At 38.6% G+C, this 12,564-nt stretch overlaps 1 protein-coding gene across 1 annotated transcript in view; it reads right to left on the reverse strand.

Moving 5' to 3' along the window:
* LOC128238210 (nuclear pore complex protein Nup205-like) overlaps positions 1 to 12,564 on the reverse strand; it is a 79,693-nt gene that overhangs the window by 26,782 nt on the left and 40,347 nt on the right. The window contains exons 25-26 of the mRNA XM_052953868.1: positions 10,365 to 10,612; positions 9,780 to 9,971 (exon numbers count right to left, since the gene is read on the reverse strand). Of these exons, the coding sequence (XP_052809828.1) occupies positions 9,780 to 9,971; positions 10,365 to 10,612 (440 nt within the window). The remainder of the gene's footprint in view (positions 1 to 9,779; positions 9,972 to 10,364; positions 10,613 to 12,564) is intronic.

The following is a 12,564-nucleotide window of genomic DNA, read 5'->3' on the forward strand; positions in this document are numbered from 1 at the left end:
ATATACATATATAAGGAAACCCATGACCGCCCGGGTGGGGCCATTTTTTGACCCCAGGGCCAAAGATTGAACAATATTGGTACACGTCAACTAGATGATATATCATGCCAAATATCTAAGCCCTTGTCACTACTTGATTTTACGTGTGTATCTATATATGTATATTTGTTATTAATTGTTGTATGTGGCCCATATTGAAAATTGGTATGTGTACTAAATATGTTATCCAGTTTAAATTAAGACGTAACTTGTCTTTGTGAGTTCGGAGAACATTTTTTAAGTTTTCACTATAACACATCTAGAGAAAACCCATCAGCCCCGGGGTGTGGCCAATTTTGACCCCAGGGCCATAATTTGAACAAACTTTGTAGAGGTCCACTAGACGATGAATCATGCCAAATATCTAAGGCCCCGGGGTGTGGCCAATTTTGACCCCAGGGCCATAATTTGAACAAACTTTGTAGAGGTCCACTAGACGATGAATCATGCCAAATATCTAAGCTCTAAGCCACGTAAGTTCAGAGGAGATGACTTTTGAAGTTTTCACTATAAACATATAGAGAAAACCCATGACCTCCCAAGGGGGCGGGGCCAATTTTGACCCCAAGGCCATAATTTGAACAATCTTTATAGAGGTCCACTAGACGATGAATCATGCCAAATATCTAAGCTCTAGTCCAAGTAAGTTCAGAGGAGAAGATTTTTGAAGTTTTAACTATAAACATATAGAGAATACCCTAACCCCCCGGGGCGGTGCCAATTTTGACCCCAAGGCCATAATTTGAACAAAATTTGTAGAGGTCCACTAGACGATGAATCAAGCCAAATATCTAAGCTCTAAACAACGTAAGTTCAGAGGAGATTTTTGATTTGTTTTAATATAAACATATAGAGAAAACCCATGACCACCCAGGGGCGGGGCCAATTTTGACCCCAGGGCCATAATTTGAACAATCTTTGTAGAGGTCCACTAGACGATGAATCAAGCCAAATATCTAAGCTCTAAACAACGTAAGTTCAGAGGAGATTTTTGATTTGTTTTAATATAAACATATAGAGAAAACCCATGACCACCCAGGGGCGGGGCCAATTTTGACCCCAGGGCCATAATTTGAACAATCTTTGTAGAGGTCCACTAGACGATGAATTATGCCAAATATCTAAGCTCTAGTCCAAGTAAGTTAAGAGGAGAAGATTTCTGAAGTTTTAACTATAAACATATCAAGTATACCCATGACCCCCCGGTGCGGGGCCAATTTTGACCCCAAGGCCATAATTTGAACAATCTTTGTAGAGGTCCACTTGATGATGAATCATGCCAAATATCTAAGCTCTAGTCCAAGTAAGTTCAGAGGAGAAGATTTTTGAAGTTTTCACTATAAACATATAGAGAATACCCTAACCCCCCGGGGCGGGGCCAATTTTGACCCCAAGGCCATAATTTGAACAATCTTTGTAGAGGTCCACTAGACGATGAATCAAGCCAAATATCTAAGCTCTAAACAACGTAAGTTCAGAGGAGATTTTTGATTTGTTTTAATATAAACATATAGAGAAAACCCATGACCACCCAGGGGCGGGGCCAATTTTGACCCCAGGGCCATAATTTGAACAATCTTTGTAGAGGTCCACTAGACGATGAATCAAGCCAAATATCTAAGCTCTAAACAACGTAAGTTCAGAGGAGATTTTTGATTTGTTTTAATATAAACATATAGAGAAAACCCATGACCACCCAGGGGCGGGGCCAATTTTGACCCCAGGGCCATAATTTGAACAATCTTTGTAGAGGTCCACTAGACGATGAATTATGCCAAATATCTAAGCTCTAGTCCAAGTAAGTTAAGAGGAGAAGATTTCTGAAGTTTTAACTATAAACATATCAAGTATACCCATGACCCCCCGGTGCGGGGCCAATTTTGACCCCAAGGCCATAATTTGAACAATCTTTGTAGAGGTCCACTTGATGATGAATCATGCCAAATATCTAAGCTCTAGTCCAAGTAAGTTCAGAGGAGAAGATTTTTGAAGTTTTCACTATAAACATATAGAGAATACCCTAACCCCCCGGGGCGGGGCCAATTTTGACCCCAAGGCCATAATTTGAACAATCTTTGTAGAGGTCCACTAGACGATGAATCATGCCATATATCTAAGCTCTAGTCCAAGTAAGTTAAGAGGAGAAGATTTTTGAAGTTTTAACTATAAACATATCAAGTATACCCATGACCCCCGGGCGGGGCCAATTTTGACCCCAAGGCCATTATTTGAACAATCTTTGTAAAGGTCCACTAGACGATAAATCATGCCAAATATCTAAGCTCTAGTCCAAGTAAGTTCAGAGGAGAAGATTTTTGAAGTTTTAACTATAAACATATAGAGCATACCCATGACCCCCCAGGGGCGGGGCCAATTTTGACCCCAGGGCCATAATTTGAACAAACTTTGTAGAGGTCCACTAGACGATGAATCATGACAAATATCTAAGCTCTAGGCCATGTAAGTTCAGAGGAGAAGATTTTTTAAGTTTTTTTAGAGAAAACCCATGACCCCCCGGGGCGGGGCCAATTTTGACCCCAAGGCCAATATTTGAACAATCTTAGTAGAGGTCTACTTGACGATGAATCATGCCAAATATCTAAGCTCTAGTCCAAGTAAGTTCAGAGGAGAAGATTTTTGAAGTTTTCACTATAAACATATAGAGAATACCCTAACCCCCCGGGGCGGGGCCAATTTTGACCCCAAGGCCATAATTTGAACAATCTTTGTAGAGGTCCACTAGACGATGAATCATGCCAAATATCTAAGCTCTAGTCCAAGTAAGTTAAGAGGAGAAGATTTTTGAAGTTTTAACTATAAACATATCAAGTATACCCATGACCCCCGTGGCGGGGCCAATTTTGACCCCAAGGCCATAATTTGAACAATCTTTGTAGAGGTCCACTAGACGATGAATCATGCCAAATATCTAAGCTCTAGTCCAAGTAAGTTCAAAGGAGAAGATTTTTGAAGTTTTCACTACAAACATATAGAGAAAACCCATGACCCCCCGGGGCGGGGCCAATTTTGACCCCAAGGCCATAATTTGAACAATCTTTGTAAAGGTCCACTGGACGATGAATCATGCCAAATATCTAAGCTCTAGTCCAAGTAAGTTCAGAGGAGAAGATTTTTGAAGTTTTAACTATAAACATATAGAGCATACCCATGACCCCCCGGGGCGGGGCCAATTTTGACCCAGGGCCATAATTTGAACAAACTTTGTAGAGGTCCACTAGACGATGAATCATGCCAAATATCTAAGCTCTAGTCCAAGTAAGTTCAGAGGAGAAGATTTTTGAAGTTTTAACTATAAACATATAGAGCATACCCATGACCCCCCGGGGCGGGGCCAATTTAGACCCAAGGGCCATAATTTGAACAAACTTTGTAGAGGTCCACTAGACGATGAATCATGCCAAATATCTAAGCTCTAGTCCAAGTAAGTTCAGAGGAGAAGATTTTTTAAGTTTTTTTAGAGAAAATCCATGACCCCCCGGGGCGGGGCCAATTTTGACCCACGGGCCATAATTTGAACAATCTTGGTAGAGGACCATTTGGTGATCCTACCTACCATATATCAACGGCCTAAGCCTTGTGGTTTGGGAGAAGAAGATTTTTAAAGTTTTTCCTTTCCATTGCCATGGCAACCAGAGTTCTGCATGGATTTCAATTCTTTGAACAATTTTCAAAGGGGACCACCCAAGGAACATTCCTGTGAAGTTTGGATGAAATTGGCTAAGCGGTTTATGAGGAGATGTCGATTAAAGTAAAAGTTTACGGACGGACGGACGGACGACGGACGGACGCCGGACAAATTGTGATCACAAAAGCTCACCTTGTCACTATGTGACAGGTGAGCTAAAAAAGTGTGAATGGATTCATTAAGGACAATGAATTATTATCTGTGAGTAAGACGCTATTTCTTCAACTGGTTTCGTTTATTTTCATAAATTTGCGTAACTTCTCTACCTGCGTTAAGCTCAGCTGGAGCTGACCATAAACAATACTACTTTACCTGTTCCATTAACAATAAATCACGAGACCAACCACCCATGCAAAAAATATCAAAGGTATACTCAGCGTAAAAAATACATGACATGAGTGAACCACCTCAAGGTCAACAAACCCCAGTAATTTCGGAAAAAAGCAAGCGGGTTTTGTCCTCACCATTCGACAGGGACGACTTTAAGAAACAGAGGGCACAGTCATCGTCGTCGAATATGTCTGATAATCCCGAAATGAAAGACATATCAAACCATTCGCCTCAATTGTCCTTAAAAGACGAGGACGTTCAACGCATTAGTGCACTTCTAGCCTCCTCATTCGAATCACGACTAACTACTATTGTTTCAAATGTCGTCGACGGCGTTCTTACCCATTTAACCACAAAGGTCGACACGCTCGAAAAGGAAAATGCTAGCATTCGAACAAAGGTCAATGCTCTTCAATCAAAGCTAGCACTTACAGTTTCTGACCTAGAGCACACAAATCAGTACAGTCGTCGAAACTGTGTGCGAGTGTCCGGCCTACCTGAGTGTACTGATGAGTCGACGGATGATAAAATACTTAATGTTGCAAAGGAGGTAGGCTGTGCTATCACACTGGCAGATATAGATCGCTCTCATCGACTGGGCAAACCAAAGACGGGTGCAACACAATCTTCGGCTAACAAGCCCCGTGATGTTGTAGTGAAGTTCGTTTCATACCGCGCGCGCTCCAACTTCATGAGGTCAAAATCCAAGCTCAAGGATTCGAACTTTAAAGGTGTGTTCATTAATGAACATCTTACTCCACTTCGAAGCGACCTTTTCTACCAGGCTAGGCAACTGGCCAAGAAAAAGGTCATTGACAGCGCTTGGACATTTGACGGCACTATCAAAATCAAGGCTTCAACAGGGCGAGTTTTCCGAATCGAGACCCAGGAAGATCTCGACAAGTGCAAACCGCCAACAAACAATGTCGCGTGACTTTATTTCGACAGTATACGTCAGTCTTCTTACAACCGCTTATGATAGTATAGTAAACCCGTGCACGGTGTGAATCCATGAATGGTTCGCCTTAGTTTGTGGTCACCACGCGGAACATTAGTGCTTTGACGCTTTGCTGAATATTGACATATATCTACATAATTTTGTACTTCTTGTATATTGTATCTGATGTACGATTGAATAAGATTTAAATACGTTTAATATAGCTATTCATTTTGTGCTATTGTTTATCGTCATATTTTATTTGCTAACAATGCCATTTGACATAATACCTAAAAATCGTTGGTTTAAAATTTTCAGTTGTTAAAGTTAATCAATTTTAGGCAGTATTTGTTGCTCTTCTTCATTTTTATTACTACCATCTCTTACCATGTCAAACGTATGTATGCGTACATATTCGGAAATAACTCAAGTAACAAGTAACTCTTATTTGCTCATATTCACAATTAAAAATGCTAAAAAGTTATCTACTTTTTACCACATCTTTCGTTTTTATTAATTTTATCAGAATGTTGTTCAACTTGACTAAATATACAATAACGCTTTTTGTCGCACATGGATGTGGGGTTGGCTGCCTGGTTCGTTATAGGGTTCTCTGTATGTTTTGTTGTCTGCTCCCGACAACGCCCGATTCAGTCTCAAGTAACACGTTCTATCCTCCGTAATGACGTTTCCTATTGTTTCCGTTCTGCGTTGTCGGTCACTTGTTAACCGTCCAACAGCTTTGTTTCTATCTTCTCGTTTACTTTCTATATCCGGAGATGTTCATCCAAATCCAGGACCAACTTCCACTTCGGACGACCTAGATACTTCATTTCTTTCATCTTCTTACAGCGACTTAATGGACAGTGGGCTCAGCGTTGTGCATCTCAATATTCAGAGTCTACGATCAAAACTTGAACTCATAGAGGTCGAACTTCAAAACTATGACATTCTTATATTTTCTGAAACCTGGCTTTCCCCTGAGATTTCCAGCGAAAATATAAAAATTGCCAATTTTAGCCATCCATTCCGTTGTGACAGAGTAGGTAGGCCTGGAGGCGGGGTCGCAATTTACGTTCGTGATGGTATCACAGCTACCGAAAGGACTGACCTGCCTGTTAACGGTATAGAGGCCATATGGATAGAAATTAACATTATTAGGAAAAAACTATTGGTTGGTGGATTCTATCACCCCCCAAACTCTAACAATAACCATTGGAACCTTATGGAACACAGCTTTGACCAAGCATTTAACCAAGCTGCCGACGACATTCTTATCGCAGGAGATTTCAATATTAACCAATCAATTCCATCCAACAAACTTTCAAATCTTATTAACTCGTACAATGCACATCAATTAATAGATAATCCCACTCATTTCACAGAACATTCAAACAGTATTATTGATGTATTTATCGTAAAGCATGCACATAATGTAATATCCAGCTTCGTATCAGATCCTATCACCCCAGCTCTAACAAGATATCACTGCCCAATAGTCTGCGTACTTAAATTCACAATATTCAAAACAAGCAATTATAAACGTCACATATGGCTTTACGACAAGGGTAACTATGGCGAATTCCGAAATAAATTGCAAGCAACAAACTGGGAAACCATTCTCAACTCAAACAACATCGATCAGACAGCATCCAGTATATCAGATACAATTATCTCAGCAGCTTTACAAACAATACCAAATAAAAATGAAACAATAAGACCTAATGACATCCCTTGGATAAACAATATGATTTGAAACAAATAAAAGTCAGGAAAAAATTACACAAATTAGCTAAACGGCAAAACACTGAGACAGCCTGGTCAAATTTTAGGAGGTCCAGAAATAAAGTCATATACTCAATTCGAAAGGCAAAAGAAGAACATGAAAACAAATTAATCATTCAAGTTAATAGTAGCAATATCTCATCTAAAAAATGGTTTAAATTAGTAAAAAACTTTACAAATAAACAAACAAATGCAATTTTACCAACATTAATAGAAAATGATCGCACTGCGTCAACAGATCAAGAGAAAACTGAAATGCTTAACAACTGTTTCTGTAAACAATCAACACTTCCAGATGAAAGCACTCAACCACTCCCTCACGTACGAAATGCTACGTTAGTCGTATCAGACATCGTCATCTCTCCTCAAGAAGTCTTAGATGCGATCACCTCTATCGACCCTTCAAAGGCTTGTGGACCCGATCTTGTCAGTCCCAGACTTATACGAGAGGGTGCACCTGTCCTTGCTACGCCCTTATCCATATACTTTAGTAAACTAATTCGTCAATCTGTTTTTCCGTCGTCATGGAAACTTGCAAACGTTTCTCCGATCTTTAAAAAAGGAGACCCGTCTAATCCAGCCAACTACCGGCCTATTTCGTTGCTCAGCTGTCTTGGAAAACTGATGGAGCGCTGTATCCACAAGGTTCTTTATAACTATCTTGTTAGTAACAAACTTTTATCCACTCTCCAATCAGGCTTTATCAAGGGTGACTCTACAATCAACCAGCTCACATTCTTATACAATGACGTCTGCAAAGCGCTTGACGATGGCAAAGAAGTCCGCGCAGTCTTCTGTGATATTTCTAAAGCGTTCGATAGGGTTTGGCATCGAGGTCTCCTCCACAAACTATCTGCTCTTGGTATTTCTGGCTCTTTGCTTCGTTGGTTCTCTTCCTATCTATCATTTCGCCAACAGCGTGTGTTATATGCTGGTTTCTCGTCATCTTTGTCTTCTGTCAACGCCGGTGTCCCCCAGGGGTCAATTCTCGGCCCACTTCTCTTTCTCGTTTATATAAACGACATCACAACGGACATCAATGCCAATATTCGCTTATTTGCTGACGATACAGGTTTATACATCGTGGTCGACCATCCCGACACAGCTAGCACTGTACTTAACAGAGATCTTCAAACCGTCTACTCCTGGTCCCGAACATGGCTTGTTTCCTTCAATCCAGCCAAGTCTAAGTCTATGATATTTTCTAGAAAACACAATAAGCCTGTACATCCACAACTTTACATGAACCATATTCCAATAGAACAAGTTGAGTCACATAAACATCTCGGTATAACACTCTCAAACGATGCCAAATGGACACAGCACATCACTCTAATGTTGGGAAAAGCTTGGCAACGTATCGGTCTGCTTAGGTCCTTAAAGTATCACCTTAATCGTCCCTCTTTAGAAAAAATGTACATGTCTTTTATTCGACCGCTTTTGGAGTATGGTGACATCTTATGGGACAACTGCACAAATCAGCAAAAATCTGATATAGAGTCTGTGCAAAATGAGGCTGCTCGTATAGTTTTAGGTGCAACTATGCCATGTGCACCTATTTATCAAAATCTCCTCTATGGAAACGAAACTCTTTCATTTGAACAAAACAAAGCAATATTTTCACTTGTGCAATCGTACATAACTGCCTCTAGGCGGTTCGGTTAGCAATGAGCAGCAACAAACAATACACGAAGACCAACCCTCCCTGGCGTATCGGGCTGATCACGCCTGCTCCATAATCGGTGTGCAACCAACAATTTTCATTTTTTATCATTTTAAGATAATATTAAAAAGACAAAATCTATCAATTATAATCATTTTCAATGTAGCATATAGATGCAATGTCTCATCTGTTTCTTATGCACTTTATCTAAGTAGAGGAGCAGAATTAATATAAGTTATTTCTTGTTTTCTAATCCTCGAACATATTGTGATGTATTTCATTTCTATACATATAACGTATGCTATTTGTTAAATAAATAAAGTTTAAACTAAAGCCAATATGGAAAATGAATTTCCAAACTACAAAACATCAGGGACAATGTCTCATAAATTCTGTAGGTAAAATAACAAGAGCTGTCACAGGAGTGACGCATACCCCCACTTGCTGCCTGAAAGTATGAATGGCCAACTTTTTTTGAAAAAAGGCCCATAACTCAAACATTGGTGGAATGTAACCAAAGTTGAACTTTGCCCTGTATTAGTGTGAAACATGTGTACCAAGAAATATTTAAATCCATTGTACCTGTCATGTGTTACTACTTTTGGGCACCTTAATTTTTTGGCCGAGTCTAAGCTGAAAAGGGGACAAAACTCTATCAAAAATTGATGGTTTGCTGCAAAAATTGTTATCATTTTTTTTTTCCATCAAATTATTTTTAACACCATATTTTTTTGGCAATGCTGTTGAAAAGGGTCTTTTTGGCAATGCTGTTGAAAAGGGGCCATGTAACTTTCAAAAACTAATGGTTTTTAACCAAAGTTAAACTTGACCTGTATTTTCATGGTGTTAAGCATTTGTACCAAAAATTATTAAAATTCTCCGACTGACCTACAAGCTCACTCCTATATATCAAATGATTTAGGATTTGGTAACAGAGAAACTGGCTTAGAATCTACTTTTATATGATTTTACACAAGAAAGTCATACTTAAAAATATTCCTGACAAAGATTTCATCACCACAACCTGTATACAGCTTCTGCTGTTTTTCTATCCAACTTTTTGTAACAAACTCATGTGCAATGTTACGGCCTAGGATATCCTTTCACGTGTGCGGACACGACTCTCCAACCAACTGACCAAATCACAAGCTCATTCCTATACAGCTTAATTTAGTGGGGACTATTAAAAAAAACATATTTAGGGGCTCTAGTGTAATGAAACCAAGGAAATCATGTTTTATAAATCATCTCCAACCTAAAATAGCAATCTGTTCATAATATAAATAAACAGATGAAGCTAAGACATAAAAATTGTTAACCTTCATAAGCAGCTCTTGCAGAATCTCAAACAGCACTGTCTGGCGTGTTTCCCCCTGCAAGAGGTCGGAGGGACAAGCAGAGAGGACCACCTCCGTCACCTGTCTCCAAGCGTCAAACCCCACCTGCTTCCAATGCAGGCTCGTACACACCCTGTTACGCTCTATCACCATCCTTAGTACAAGCTTTATCTCCTGGAAATTATAGACAATACATGCTTTCATAAAATCTCAAATATTAAAAACAATTTATGATAATAATGTGTAAAGATTGAACAGCAGAAGCAACCACAAAATACTCTATAACAAGATACAGATTTTTGTAACAATTGGATTAAATATGAAAAAAATGTAATTACATATTTTACTTTGAAACAAGAATTTTGCTTTTATACACCAGATCATACCTCTACAAAAATTAACTAAAACTTGATTCATGTTGATAATATCTCTATATTTTTGTGAGTGATGATTTTTTTGTATTTTGCATACAGCTACGATAATACCACGATTATTGGAACACCACAACATTTTGAATTCCTAAAACAGGTGAGCTACAAAGTGGGGCAGAGTTCATAAACAGCCTACCTCCAGAATCATCTGTCTCTGTCCTGCCATGGTGGTTCCCTGCAGGTTGTTCAGCTCGTTCATGAGGATTCTGTGCAGCCCTTGCACATCATAAAATGTTACCCCATCTTCATCCCGCCGCTCCACACTAGCCACAACTTGCTGTATGAGCCGTTGGTCAAAGAACTCCAGATGCACTTGTTCTGGATATGACTGGTCAAAGGAAATTGTGTCAAGAAGTGACATGACACGACGTCGGTACTGCCGGCCTGCAGAAAATGAAGTATTGAGAATGAGTGAAGTTTTCACAGGTTCATTTTTTGTATTCACTGATACAGTAACAGGTATGTTTTAATAATATTTAAACAATTATGCTCATTCCCAGTGTGTGTATACCACGTGATAAATTACGTCATATATGCTACATCAGAATATGTTTTGACATTGCTCCGTCAGACGGCCGTATTGTGAAAAAGTTTTTGTGAAGTGTTTTAAGAAACTAAACACTCAATCAAACTCTGGTAAAAGACCAAAGGTGGGGCTCTGTAAGCGGCTTAGACTGCGCTATGTTTCATTGAAAATGGTGAAGAAATAGTGAAGTTATCTTTATTAAAGTTTTCATTAGAAGCAAAATATTGCCTTCCGACGTAGCATTTATGACGCAAATTATCACGTGGTATACACACACTGATTCCAAAAGTTCCCAAGTTTTACTTCCCTGCTGTAAAAAAAACAAAGTGTGGGTTATTTGTGCCTATTGGATCAGCATACTTTATATCCAATGCCAGGCCTGCAGAACTGCTCCAATTAAACCAATGTGTATATAATAGGGATGGCAATGAGTGGTGAAATTGGTACTTGAGTACCCAGACAATCTTCTGATGGAGTACTATGGTACTCGATTACTCGGAAAACTTAAATTAGTTTTCGGGAGAGACATGTTCATGTATGTATATATTGACCATTTTCATCTTTCAATAAGTCCATCATTGTGTAATTTACTTAAACAGAAAAATGAAAAAAAAAATGTTTATTTCTTTTAATTTGTCCTTTTTATTTTTTTATACATAAATATGTGACACAACAATAAAGTGATGAAGTAAACAATATATATATGTCAAAATATTATCTCGTCATAAAAGTAGCATATGAGCTCAATGATGAACAAAAAATCAAAATTACATTGAATGAAATTTAAAAGCAAACATTAAACTTCAAAATACAAAGTACACGTATCCAAATAATAATAAAAAGCACATATAAAAATCTAGCACTATGTAATATTGAACAATTTTCTGCATGTAGTGCCACAATTATATGCTCACTCGACACCAAAAAGCGTACATTTACACAACTTGCTGTTGGCAAGCCGCCAACAGCAAGTTGTGTAAATGTACGCTTTTTGGTGTCGAGTGAGCATATAATTGTGGCACTACATGCAGAAAATTGTTTGAGCAGTTCTGCAGGCCTGGCATTGGATATAAAGTATGCTGGTTCAATAGGCACAAATAACCCACACTTTGTTTTTTTTACAGCAGGGAACTAATTCCACGCTGCTGACTTTGCAGGCCGCATAATTAACACTACAATCTACTGCGATATATGTTTAGTTGTTTATTCTACAAGATATTATTTCTTAAGGTAATACAGTAATATCCCTATATGCGACCACCCCCTTTCACGACCAACATGCTAATGAGACCGATTTTTTCAGACCCAATTTTGTCCTCTATAATTCAATGGTTGTAAACCCCGAAAAAACAGGCACCCCGTTATTCAGTAGTACGAAGACTTAATCCAGTTCCTTTTATTTAATCACATGTTAAATTGATCCGTTAATGCGACCTCAGGCAATTTGATGACAGGTTTACATGTTTGCGTTAACAACTCCATTGACACGCACTATAAAGAAGTTTACAACACGTGTCCTGGGATAATTACCGACCACTTTAAGACAACAAGTCGCTTTACGATAGAGGTCAATGTTACAGTGAAACATGAAAGTGTTTGATAAATGTTAGATTCTTTATTGATTTAATGCTTTTAATTGTATTTTTGCAAATGCACCTGGCTCATTGTTTGTGTCTAAAATGTTGATTAATATCATTTTGGGTACATGTAATGTTATAAACAACATAATGTCTTTGATATAAAAGAAAGAAAGATGTCTGTGGATTTTCGGAGAAACTTACTGTGAAAATATAATTATAGGACCTAACGT

Source organism: Mya arenaria, chromosome 6, assembly GCF_026914265.1.
Source record: "Mya arenaria isolate MELC-2E11 chromosome 6, ASM2691426v1".
Taxonomy (NCBI): domain Eukaryota; kingdom Metazoa; phylum Mollusca; class Bivalvia; order Myida; family Myidae; genus Mya; species Mya arenaria.